Raw genomic sequence first — 13,542 nt, forward strand, 5'->3', positions numbered from 1 at the left:
TATGTCACCTGGAGGGACATATTTCCCCAAGAAAGTGATGCAACAGCAATGGACTGCTCTGGCTTGTGCCTGCTCCGGGTGCCCCTCCCAGCCAGCATCAGCCTCCTGCTCTATTCTCAGGCTTAGCAGCAGCGGCAGCATTTGGAAGGAGCAGCATTTCCTTCTTTAGTGAAATAATCTGTTAGAACATCTTTTTTGGGCTCCAGAGCTGATGACCCCAAGCTCTGGGTTCCCACAGATTTTCACAGGACATCAGAACTCCAGGAGGCAGCAGGTGGGAGCAAAGGGGGCGGAGTTTCAAGCACCTCTAATTCGGGGTGCAGCAATCCTCTCAAACCAAACTGAAAACAGATCAGTGCCTTTCCTTAAAGAGAAGCCTGGGAATCTTTGTGCCGGTCTTTTTTGTGCCAGATTCATAATACAAGAAAGAACCACGCAACACAGGGCTTTGGCCCCCGAGAAGTTTCTCACGACAAGCCTTCCTTCGCGGAATGTGATTCTTATCACTCCATCTCAGGCTTCCTAGCCGCCAGACCTCAACCTTTTTGGAGACGCTACCTGTTCCTCCGCTTGCAGACGTCTCGATGTAGCTTTCAGGAACTTTTGGGAAGGCATCCAGCTCTTTCATCAAATTCAAGGTCTTCTTCCGATTCAGGCGCCTCATCTTCAGTAGATTCCTTGACGTTTTCCTTCATATATTCACTCTGTATTTTGAAAGCGTACCAACCAAACGTATATTAAGTGACAAATGCCCTTTTTTTGGCTTGGAAATTCAACACACTGTAACTACATCTGAAACCAAGTGATGTGATCAGACTCAGAAGCTCCACGTACACGAAGCTACTGAACTGAAAAATGCATCTTGCCCCAAAGATATCAGAACATCAACTCTTTTTTTTTTTATCTGCTCAAGTAACTGTTAATGTTTCAATGTTAAATTAAATCAAGATTAAACCTAGCTTGGGCCCATTTGCCAACTGCATATCTGTTCTTAATTGTCTGCCGATGTCACTAACCTCTGATTCACTTCAAAGAGTCCACAGCATGTTTAGCAATGGAATAGCCAAGGAGAGTTAACATTTTAAACCAGCAAAAAGGCAGCTTTTAAATTGCCTAGACGACACACAACTTACAGCACAATCCTTAGCAGAGCTGTATGCTTCTGAGTCCACTGCAGTCAAAAATGGAATAATTCCAGGGCTTTTTTTCAGCAGGAACGCGGTGGAACGGAATTCCAGCACCTCTTGAAAATGGCCACATGGCCGGTGGCCCCGTCCCCTGATCTCCAGACAGAGGAGAGTTTAGATTGCCCTCCACGCTGCTTGCACGCCATGTGACCATTTTCACTGAGGGTGTTTTAAACTTTTAAAAAACTCCCCCCTTGTTCCAGCTGACCCAAAGTGACATCATTGTGCAGTCCTGAGTTTCATCACTGAGTTCCACCACCTCTTTTCCCAGAAAAAAAGCCCTGAATAATTCTACTTAGGATGCAGTGCTAATTTATTGAATAAGTGCTAGCACTTGAGTGCTCCCACAACTTCAGTGAAGGCATCTGCACAAGTTAAGCATGACCTTCTTGCTTCTAAGGCTGGAACCGTACATAATTAGGCAAAAGCAAAAATCCCAAACTCACGTTTGCTTGGAGGGAGCATTTGCAAGGGAGAACCAGCAAGTGGGAAGAGGAATGCGTAACCTTTGCTCCGCATGACGATCTTAATCCCTTTCTACCACCTATTTTCCCACCAATTCTGCTCTTGGAATCTGTTTAAATGGGGAAAAACTGCAACACGAGAAGGACGGAGAGTTTAGGCAGGCACTTCCCACTTGCTGATTCTCCCCTGCAAATGCCTGCCCCAAAGCCCAGCAGGCGCGTTCTCCAGCAAACGCTGCTTTGGGAACACCTTCTTGGCAGAATTGTTCTTCCCTGAATGTTACACAATGTCTTGAATACTGAAAGGGTTCCACCTTGCTGGGTATTCACAGTATAATGAAGCAGTTACGGCGTCTCCTGCAGCCCATAATGCTTGTTTTAAGTCCCACAGTTTTAAAAAGTTTTAATCTACAAATGTGCTTTGAATTGCGTCAATTCCACCATTTGCATTTCCCATTTACAGATATCAAGCTGGGCTTGACAGCACCTTACTAGAAACTTCCTTGGAAATTCAAACACATGAAAACCAAAACACAAGTTTGCTCATGAAAGGATAGGTTAAAAAAAATCCTTACACACCAACAGTCTTACCTTGATCTTCTGTTTCTCTTGTAGGTTATTATTCAATATCATGGAGAGACTGGAGAACAAAACAGGACCGTGGACAGAAATTCTGAAGCAAGAGAGATCAAAATCAGTTTGCTGTTTTACATACAGGTCACAGGGGCAGACAGTACAGAGGTTTATAAAATTATGCCTGGTGTGGAAAAGGTAGAGAAAGAGGTTTCTCTCTATCCACCTCTCTTATAATCTAAAAATTCAGCGTCACTCTGTATCAGCAGGAGATTCAAGACAAAGGAGGCACTGCTTCACACAACGAACAGTAGACTTGTGGAACTCACTGCCACAAGATGTGATGGCCACTGGCTTGGTCCGATTTCAAAGGTGGACAATTGCATGGGCGGGGAGTAGGTCTGTTGCCATGACAGCAGAATGGAACATCCCAGTTCAGAGGCAGAATGCTTCTGATTGTCAAGTGCTGGGGAACAATCAGCAAGGCAGGAATGTTTGAGGGCCCTGCTTATGGGCTTCACTGGCGGGAGTTAGAAACAGGATCCTGGCCTGGACAGACTGATTGCGCACAGTTACTCTCAGGTGCTAAATAGGGGTGTTCTAAAGAAGCACTGGCCCTGACCTGGATAGCCCAGGTGAGCCTGATCTGAAGCTAAACAGGGTCAGCCTTGGTTAGTAATTGGATGGGAGACCTCCAAGGAAGACCAGGGCTGCAGAGGCAGGCAATAGCAAACCACCTCTGATAGTCTCTTGCCGTGAAAATCTGCCAGGGGGTCGCCATAAGTCAGCTATGTCTTGAGGGTACCCCCCCCACACACACCCCAAGAAGCACTGGCCTATCATCTTGTGAAACTGCTTGTGCATTCATCGTCCCCGGTCTCTTGTCCAATTAATGTTCACTGGCAGCCTGTCCAAGAGAACACGTAAAGTTCCGAAGCCTATCAAAGGCAGAGAAAGGTGGGAGCCAGATGGGGCCAAGAGGACCAAATGACATGAAATAGAAACTGGGGGCTGCTGAAGCCAGAGAATGATAATGGGCGGACGAGAGGGAAGAGACTACCAGAGAGGGCATAAGGAGAAAGAAACACTAACTAAGAGGCAGAAGAGTTAAGAACTAGAACCACAGTCATCATTTCCAGCCCCCCTGCCAATATTTACGAGCTGCGCCTACGCTGCCAAGCCCTATGCAATAAAATGCCTCATCTTGACAAGCATTTTTAATGTATTTATTCTAAAACGTTTTTATCCTCCTAGCTTCTAGGAGCCCAAGGGAGCTAACAATTATAGAATGTAGAACATTTTTGAAAACACACAAAAACACAATCCGAGAGCACAAAGAGAAGTAACACGGCTGGCATATTAAAAAAAAATACAGAGAGAATTCCATTCACAAAAAGGCCTGTCAGAAAAATACACTTTCAATTGCCTGTCTGCATGCGTGTAATGAAGCGATCACTAGTTATCTGGTCCCCAAAGACACGGGACCACCATCCAGAAGGCAGCAAAACGTGACACATTCACAGCAGGCACGGCCCATAAATACTGGTTATGAAAAAACACAATTAGCTTATGGACACATGTCGGAAGATGTGGACTTCCTGTTTCCTTTTTTTTTAAAAAGTTAGGTCTGGAACTGAAGGGAGGTGGAGAGAAGAGAAGAAACAGCAACAGAATGAATCTTTGTCATCTATCAACCCCTTCGTAACCATTTTTGAGGCACGTTGCACAGGATGTTGGAAAAATGTTCCCTGGATCTAAATACAGTCTACCTTTCCCTGAACATGACTGCATGCCTACTAATTATTTAACTGACAGGCACCTACAGCACTAGCCCCCACGCAATAAGTAAGTGTTGTCCATTTATAAAACACCCACAGCATCGCTTCAGAAAGTCAACCCGCAAGGAAGAGAGGGGGCACTGAGCAAAGGGGGGAAAATGAGGGAAGAGACTAGTACAATTGGAACTGACAACTGGAACTGAGAAGCGGGTGAAAAAAGAACTCATGTAATACTTAGAGATGCAGAGTAGAAGTTTTGACAAACGTATTAAAAAGTACAAAGAGAGCACATGGAATTGAGAAAAATAAATGTGCAAATCAGTTTAGCACAGGTTCCAAATCTTTCCTTTTTAAAGAAATGCTTAATATGTAATATTGGTGCATAAAGAACTATTTGCATGCATGCCTTTGCTGTTCCTGATGGGCCTAAAATTTCTATAGATCAAAGAATTTCTGTCCATGGAATTATATCTTCCCTACATTCCCCTCCCACTGTAGTCCAAAAGGCCCCTCCAAAGGCCTCCAAAAGGACAGCCCCCACCCCCGGAATAGATGGGGAGAATTACAGGTCACCCATGGGGGCAATGGTGAGAATGCCCCCTCTGTAGTGCGCACGTGAAAATTTTAGGATCCGAACCCCTGATGTCCTTACCTGTGCTCCCTTAACCCACCACCGCCAGAGTTTTACCTGAGTGAAATTGTCCTGTCTCGTGTGCCAGCTTTGTCCCTCTGCCGGTGGCCATGAAATTTCTAGCAGTGATTTGGCTCATGAACAGCAAATTACACCCACAGGCTCTTTAAAAGACGCACAGAGAACAGGCTCTTCATCTCCGGGCGTGGCCTGATCTTCATTCTGACTATTAGGATTAGGAGTGGGTGAACTTTTGAGAGAGCCTGAACTCTCAAAAAGTGTCAGTTTTTGGCAGAGAAGAATGAGTGGATGTATTGTGAAAGTCACCCTGCCTAACAGATGTGTGTTTAGTGCTAGGGCATATTTTAATTAGCAGTAACATTTCATGTTTTTTTTAATCTCTCTCTCTCTCTCTCTCTCTCACACACACACACACACACACACACACACACACACACACACACACTCACATCTCCTCCTCCTCCTCCTCCTCCTCCCGGGATAGTCTGAAAATGATTATACCAAGAACCCTCCAGAATAAAAAGTGCTGCAACCTTCCAACTTCATCGTTTTAATAGAATTTGTATTACTAGATCATATTTAATAGAATTTATAGAATAAAGGTGTCATATACTCGAGAAAGATGTTTCAACTCAGATGATCTAGTATTACACCTAAACAAGATGCGCTGATAATTATAGTTGACTGGAATGCAAAAGTAGGAGACAAAGCAGAATCAAACACTGCTGGAAAATTTGGATTAAGATTACTAAATGAAGCAAGAGAGCAACTCATAGATTTTTTGTAAAACCAACAAGTTCATTGCAAACACATGCTTTAGGGCCAGGGGTCCCCAACCCCTGGTCCATGGACCGGTTCCGGTCCGTGGCCCGTTAGCAACCAGGCTGCACAGGAGGTGAGTGGCGGGCAAGTGCAGAGCTGGCTCCAGGGAGCAGGCGAGGTAAGTGGTCACCTATCACCGCCAGATGGGACCGTATAGTTTCAGGAAAACAAACAAACTCAGGGCTCCCACTGTTTCTGCATTGTGGTGAGTTGTATAATTATTTCACTATATATTATAATGTAATAATAGAAATAAAGTGCACAATTGTATCATTCCGAAACCATCCTCCCCTCGGTCCGTGGAAAAATTGTCTTCCACAAAACTGGTCCCTAAAGCCAAAAAGGTTGGGGACCGCTGCTTCAGGCAACCAACAGATGACTGTATTCTCTCTGCTAAAACAAGACCAGGAGCTGGTTGTGGTACAGATCACTTAGTGCTAATAGCAAAAATTAGAATAAAGGTGAAGAGAAAGAATGATTGTGCCAAAATATAATCCAACTAACATTCCCAAAGAATCTAAAGTCCATGTAAAGAACAGATTTGCATTATTAAGTTCAATTGATTGTAAACCAGAAGAACTGTAGACTGAAGCGAGAGATATTATTGAGGAAGAATGTACAAAGCCTATTCCTATAACCAAAAGAAAATAGAATCCTCGGTGGGTGAGAGATGAAACTTAAAATTGCTAAAGACAGATGAGAAGCAAAAGTAAAAGGAGACAAAAATAGGGTCAGATTTCTAAGCATAGCTTTTCAGCGATTTGCACGCAGAGACAAAAAGAACTATTATAATAACCAGTGCAGAGAAATAGACGAGAACAACAAAAAAGGAAGAACAAGAGACCTTTCCCACAAGAACTAGGAAATCAAAGGGTGCTGAAAGATCAATACGGAAACATAGTATCTGATCATGACAAAATAAAGATAGTGACAACACACTGAAGAACTGTACAGAAGAGATGGAGGGATAAGAGAGTCCTACAAAGAAGAATCTTTTGATGAAGAGCCTACAATTTTAGAAAGTGAGTGAAAGCTGCACTCAAGGCAATGAGGAGAAACAAAACACCTGGATTAGATGGAGCTTTTTCAAGCTACAGAAACTGAGTACATCAAAATCTTAACCAGAATTTGTCAGCAAATATGGAAAACAAAACAGTGGCTTGCAAACTGAAACAATCTACATTCCAATTCCAAAAACAGAAGATGCCAAAGACTGCAGAAACTATGTGACGATCCCATTAATTTCCCACACAAGCAAAGTGATGGCCAACATTGTATAACAAAGATATGGATGAGAAATGCCAGACGTTCAAGCTGATTCAGAAAAGGAAGAGGCACTTGAGATCAAATTGCAAATTTATGATGGTTAACAGAGCACACCAGAGAATTTCAGAAGAAAATCATTTCATAAATTAGAGCAAAGCTTTTAACCAGGTGGATCATGAAAAGCTATGAATGGTGTTAAAAGAAATGGGTGTCCTACAACATCTGACTGTGTTGATGCACAACCTGTACTCTAAACAAGAAGCTATTGTTAAGACAGAATATGGGGAAACAGAATGAATTCCAGTTAGCAAAGGTGTCAGACAAAAATGTATATTATCTCCCTATCTGTTCAACGTACATGCAGAAAGCTGGATTAGATTTAGAACCTGGAGTGAAAAATGGTAGGGCACCACTTTACTGGCAGAAAAAAGTAAAGACTTGAAATGACTACTGATCAAGGTTAAAAGAGAGAGTGCTAAAGCAGAATTACAGCTGAACAGCAAGAAGGCAAAATTAATGACCAGTGAGGAATTGCACAACTTTAAGTTTGCCAATAAAGAAACTGAAACGGTTAGAGTTTCCATTCTTTGGTCCAATCATCGACCAAAAGGGAGACTGCAACCAAGAAATCAAAAGGCGACTTGGAAGGGCAGCCATGAAGGAACTGGAAAAGATCCTTAAGAATAAGGATGTGTCGCTGGTAACCAAAATCAAGATAATTCATACTATTATATTTCCCATTATTATGTATGGGTGTGAAAGTTGGACAATGTGGAAAGCTGACATGAAGAAAGTAGATTCATTTGAAATGTGGTGCTGGAGAAGAGTTTTACGGATACCATGGGCCACCAAAAAGAGAAATAAGTAGGCTCTAGATCAGTGTTTCCCAACCTGTGGATTGGGACCCAAAAGTGGGTCACAAAGCCTCTGAACAGCCATAATGGCAGCTCTTGCCCTTTGCACTCTTCTCATTCTCTCCTCTCCTCCCTTTCCAGCTTCTCAAATTCTCACCTTGCCCTCCTAAGGTTGCCAGTCTCCAGGTGGTGGCTGGAGATCTCCCGGAATTACAACTAATCTCCAGGCCACAGAGATCAGTTCCCTTGGAGAAAATGGCTGCTTTGGAGGGTAGTCTATGGCATTATACCCCATTGAGGCCCTTCCTCTCCCCAAACTCCACTCTTTCCAGGCTCCACCCCCAAAATCTCCAGGAATTTCCCAACCAGGACCTGGAAACCCTATGCCCTCCCAACTTTGCATCAATAATGGGGGATGGGGGGAGGTGTTTGGCGGGTAATAACTTTATGATAGTAGGTGGAAGAAGGGGGGAAGCTGGAGAATGGATGGGAGCTGTTCACTGCATGGAAAAGTGAGAGGAGGAGAAAAAGAGGTGTGTGTAAGCATAGGCTCTGCCTTGGTGCTGCCTCTTAGCAGTCCAGCCTCTTGCCCAGCCACTTGCAGTGCTTCACTGCACTCTTATCAGTTGTGGGAGATGTACTGCACTGAGCCACTTGCCACCCACCTCTTTGCCCACATCTGCCATCTTTCTGCATCTCCTCAACTCAACATCCACCCCCTGCCCCACAGCACCTTCTCAATCTCTTGGATCAGCCCTGGAAGGATAACTATAAAAAGTAAATTTGGACTTGTGGGTCACCATACCCAAAAAGTTAGGAATCACTGAACCAGGGGGCGGAAAATCAATCCTTAATTCTCTGTACAAGCTAAAATGACAAAACTGAGGCTATCGTATTTTTGTCAAGTTATGAGGAGACTCACTGGAAAAAACAGTAATACTAGGGAAGGTGGAAGGCAGCAGGAAAAGAGGAAGACCCCAAATGGGATGCTTTGACTCCATAAAAAAGCCCCAGCCTCCAGTTTGCAGGATCTGAGCAAGTCTGTCAACAAGAAGACATTTGGGAGCTTGTTATTTCATAGTCGCCGTAAGTTGTAAGCGACTTAACAGTACATAACACACACACACTACAAATACCAGGGCTTCCCTTTCCCTTCCTATTCACAGAGCAAGCTAAACAAAGAAACTGGGTAATTTGCTCAAAGTCGCTTAATAATGCAATCTTTGGCCTGCTGTACAGTAGAACACAAAGTCAAGCAGCAGACCGTTGGGCAGGGGAACCTGTAACCTCCTTGCTATGCTGAGCCCACTCCACTGCAGTCACTCCTGTTTCCACACCAGCACTGGGGGGAAAGGGCAATGCAGTTGTAGGGCAGGGGGATGACACAGGGACGAGTGTGGCCCAAACAAGTGGGATGGCAGTGCTTTCATGACCCACGGCAAACACAGGTGGGTCTGCCCTCCCTTCCTGCCATTCCCAGCTCCTGCATCTGGCATTCGTTTGCTGTCCAGCAGCCATAGAGGAGCCTGGGTTGCAAGTCCCTACCAAACCCGGGAACTTCCCTTCTCTCTCTCTCACATGCCTTTCTGTAAAGCAGCAATAAAAGAAACGGTCGGCATTCAGCGAGCTTCATGCAAATGCTGCAAAAGCAAATTACATAGATAGGAAGTAACATGCTAAAGACCATTATAAACAAATCTTACTGGGCTAACCTAGAAAAGACAACATCTTTGGCTATGAACTTGTCATTTGTAATAGCAAAGAGTAATCCTGGTCTGCAACAATCTCGTCCGTGTTTTTCTAATACATGCCCGTTTCCTTGCAGCCTATTAGCAGCCGCCGAATTACCTTTAGCAGCCTATTAGGCAAAGTGAGTGAAGGAGGAAGCACACGTGTCAGATGCTTCTAGGATTCTTTTTGTTCTCTCTCCCCCCTTGGTGATTCCAGTTCTGACAGAGCAGGCATAACGTTTCCAGTACTTTGAGACTCCAAGAATTCAAATACACTAGCTAGTGCTTGAAGAATCTTGTCGCTACAGTAATTTGTGCTAAATAACCGAAAGATAAAGGTTTTCAAAGTTTAGCCTACACCAAGTATGAGAAGGTACATCAGACATTCAGGTACTATTAACATGATTAGCAGTCTCATTCTGTACATGTTTACGCAGAAATCAGTCCTACGGTGTACAGAGGGAGTTGCTCCCAAGTAAGAGTACACAGAATTGTGTACTAGACCATTTATATATTAAAGAGTTCTACATATTAGAATAAATTATGAATACAGGAGAAATTTAAGAGATGACATGTTTGCTTTAAGATCACATTGCAAACCTTTTAATTGTAACAAAGTGTAATTTAGATCACATTGGTTTTATGTCAAAAACTAAAAAGAGTGTACTGAACCTAGAGGGCTAGTGTGGCATTGTGGTTAGAGAGCCAGAGCTGGGTTTCGGGATTAGGGTTTAACCTCTAGTTTCTTATGAAGCTCACCAGATGATCGTTCTTTCTCAGTTTAATGTACCACACAGGGTTGTTGCAAGCATAAACAGATGGGAAAACCACATACAGTGTTCTGAACTCTTTGGAGAAAGGGCAGAATACAAATCTTATAACTAACCACCAACCAACCAACCAACCAACCAACCATCTGCTGGACTTCCCAGCATTATACCAATAGTATGTGCAAAAGATAAAAACCAAGAAAAAAGCAAAGGACAGAAGATGAATTAATCAAGGAGAGTATCGGTAATACATTTGGGAACCAGGAAAACAAACACTAATCAAAAGAAGGAAAACCCAAGAAATGGGGAGGGAAGGTAGTAAACAGGGATGGGGGCCGTGCTATTTTATGAATCCCATATATTTTTTACAAAATTGTCTAGATTAAAACTCTAGATTACCGAAACTGTAGACAAAGTTCAAAGATGAAAAGAGACTGAATAGGACGGAGTTTAATGGTTGGCCACAAGACAGCAAAGTCTTGTCAAAGCATATGGAAAGGTTATTTTCACAACCAATCCTAAACACATCTACTGCAAATGAAACTCATGTATGTTCAGTGGGATTTACTCACAGAAAAGTGGTTTTAGGATTACAGTGGATGTCATCTTTAAATTTGGAATGTCTCTGCTTATACAAGTTGTGTGAGATAGAACATGCACAATGCAATCATATGCAAGATTACTCAGCCCCACTAAGCTCAACAGGACTTGTTCCCTAGCAAGGGGGTTTAAAGCAGCAGTTTTAAAGTCCAGCTTCACAGAGCTCAGTTAACAGTGCAATTCTAAGAAGGTATATTCAGAAATAAATCCTGATGATACCTACTACCAATTAAGTGCAATTAGGATTGCAGTCTTAAGCGCTTGTGTGCATTCCTTAAACTTTGTATACCTTAAACTTTGTATACCACCTGTCCCCATATGAGCCTCAGAGGACTCTTCGCTCTAACGGCAAACATCTGCTGAAGGTCCCTGGCCCCAAGGAGGCCTGCCTGGCATCGACCAGGGCCAGGGCTTTTTCGGTCCTGGCCCCAGATTGGTGGAACACTCTGTCTAATGAGACCAGGGCCCGGAAGGATTTATTGTCTTTTTGCCGGGCCTGTAAGGCAGAACTGTTCCGCCAGGCGTATGGTTGATGCTAGGCGGAGGCCCCCCCCCGCCCCCCGGGTCCAGTCGAGCATGGTCTGTGCCCTCCCCACTAGCAACATCCTCCATCTGTTGAGCTGCACTGTAAATGCTCTGGTGAAGGAGAAAGGGAGGTGCCTTGTGTATGCATATAGTGCATTTTATTATGCCGCTGAGTATACGTGTATGTATATATATGTATTTTAAATGTGTATTTTAAATGTTAGGATGTTTATATATTTATAACTTTAAACTGTGTAAATTGTTAGATGTATTTTAAATGTATGTAAATTGTAATCCGCCCTGAGCCTGCTGGTGTGGGGAGGACGGAATATAAATCTAATAAAATTAAATTAAATCTCCTGCATTAATCATGCATGAATGTTAAAAATAAATGTGTTTAAATAAAAAATATATTCTAGTCAGTATGGAGTTGATGTTTGCAATTACAAGCCAGTTTGAGAACTGACACGTATAAAAGGCTCAAGCACCTATGTAATGAGTGAGCATAAAGATCTATTGTGCCCAATTTGCTTCAGAGTTTTCAAAATGGCTTTTGAGTTCTCCCTCTCCGTAACTACATCTATTTGTAGCTAAAGCAAAATCCAAACCTTAAAGCCAATCAAAATAACACAAAACAAGAGCGCAAACTTTTGAGTTTCAAGGGAACTCTTCATCAGACTGGATGCTGACAAAAAAAAGGGGGGGCAGGGAGCCCCGGGAGTGGCTTTGGGACAGCCACGGTCTCAAGTGTGGAAACTGTCTAAGGGTGGATCAAGATGGGTAGCTCTGTTAGTCTGTCTGTAGCAGGAGAAAAGAGCAAGAGTCCAGTAGCACCTGTAAGACTAACAACATTTGTGGTAGGATATGAGCTTTCATAAGCCACACCTCATTTCTTCAAATACCAGTAGAAAAGAATCCAGTAGCACCTTTAAGACAAACATTTGTTGTAGGATATGAGCTTTCATGAATCACAGCTCACTACTTCAGATATCAGTAGAAAAGAGCAAGAGTCCAGTAGCGCCTGTAAGACTAACACTTGTGGTAGGGTATGAGCTTTTATGAACCACAGCTCATTTCTTTAGATACCAGTAGAAAAGAATCTAGTCACACCTCTAAAACTAACAAAATCTGTGGTAGGGTGTGAGCTTTCGAGCGTCACAGCTCACTTCCTCAGATACCCTACCACAAACGTTGTTAGTCTTCTAGGCGCTACTATGTCCACTCACACGTTCCACTGCCACACTTCTCGCCTTTCCCGCTGGGGTCAGAAGGGGCGGCCGATGCCCGAACCCCCTTTCTAGCTCTCTCCCACAACATGCACACGTGCCAAAGAGCCCGCTCGGGGAGCAGCACGTGCGAATATGTCACCTCCCAAAGCCACCCTGAGGCGCCCACCAGACACGGGAGAGATCCCCCTGGCAGGGGGGTGAGGGTGCGCGAATGCGTGTGGATGGGGAAGCGTAAGGGGAGACTCCCGTCGAGACGCTCCAGGGGTGCCCGGGGGGTGGGAGAAAGGGCGGGGTGAGGCAACGAAAAGCCCCGGCGAGGGACTGCGGAGGGGGAGGAAGAGGCGCGCGTTACCTCTCGCAGCCCTTCCAGGGCTCCCACGTTCAGGGCTCCCGCCTCATCCGGCGCCCCTCTCCGGGCGGCCGCCCACCGCCTCTGCGCCTCCACACGGAGGTGGGAACCGGATCGGCGCGCCGGTGGAACCTTCGGAACGGGAGAAGGGAGGAGGGGGGAGACAAAAAAAGAAGGGAGGCCGGCACGCGCCCAAAGGCGGGGGGGGGGAGAGAAGACGAGCTCAGCCACCCGGACCAATTAGAAAGCTACTCATCACCCTCCACCTTCCCCTCTCCCTCCTCCCGCTTCCAGGAATCATAGAGTAGCGGGAAGAGAAGGAACGGATCGGAAATGAGGACGCGCGCCGTTCTAGCCGCGGCGGTCTTTCTGGTTGGCCGGGGGTGGCTCCTCCTCTTTCTAGCCTGCTCTTTGAAAGCGCTTTTTCTGGCGCCGTCAGGGGGTGGCCTGAGGGCGGGTTTGTGAGGCCTTCCCCCGCTTTCGGAAAGCGAAATGTAAAAATAAATAGAGTTGAATGCTTCGCTCTTGTTTCTGAGCCTTAGCTCAGTTGCCATGTTAGAAGCCACAAAAACCTCTCACGCCTTTAGCCTTGAGGCTTGTTCGCATGTTACGCTGGGCACGGCTGTGGATTTTTCTAGTGGGGAGGGGGAATAGAGAAGCTCCTATTATAGCCTTTTTGACACCCCGAATCTGTTTAGAGCTCCTCAAGGAGCAATTTGAAATGTTTTATAACTTGGTATCGC

At 44.7% G+C, this 13,542-nt stretch overlaps 1 protein-coding gene across 2 annotated transcripts in view; it reads right to left on the reverse strand.

Annotated features, from left to right (window-relative positions):
- The window catches only part of ERGIC2 (ERGIC and golgi 2), a 40,352-nt gene extending 27,333 nt beyond the window's left edge, over positions 1-13,019 (reverse strand). Inside the window, exons 1-4 of one of the 2 annotated variants that reach the window (XM_054989223.1) lie at positions 12,803-13,019; positions 9,445-9,643; positions 2,243-2,324; positions 559-704 (exon numbers count right to left, since the gene is read on the reverse strand). In XM_054989223.1, coding sequence (XP_054845198.1) covers positions 559-664 — 106 coding nt within the window. In that variant the 5' untranslated portion in view covers positions 665-704; positions 2,243-2,324; positions 9,445-9,643; positions 12,803-13,019. The remainder of the gene's footprint in view (positions 1-558; positions 705-2,242; positions 2,325-9,444; positions 9,644-12,802) is intronic. The other variant, XM_054989222.1, reaches the window with a different exon arrangement.
- Between the last annotated feature and the right edge of the window lie 523 nt (positions 13,020-13,542).

The sequence above is a fragment of the Eublepharis macularius genome, chromosome 9 (genome assembly GCF_028583425.1).
Source record: "Eublepharis macularius isolate TG4126 chromosome 9, MPM_Emac_v1.0, whole genome shotgun sequence".
Lineage (NCBI taxonomy): Eukaryota > Metazoa > Chordata > Lepidosauria > Squamata > Eublepharidae > Eublepharis > Eublepharis macularius.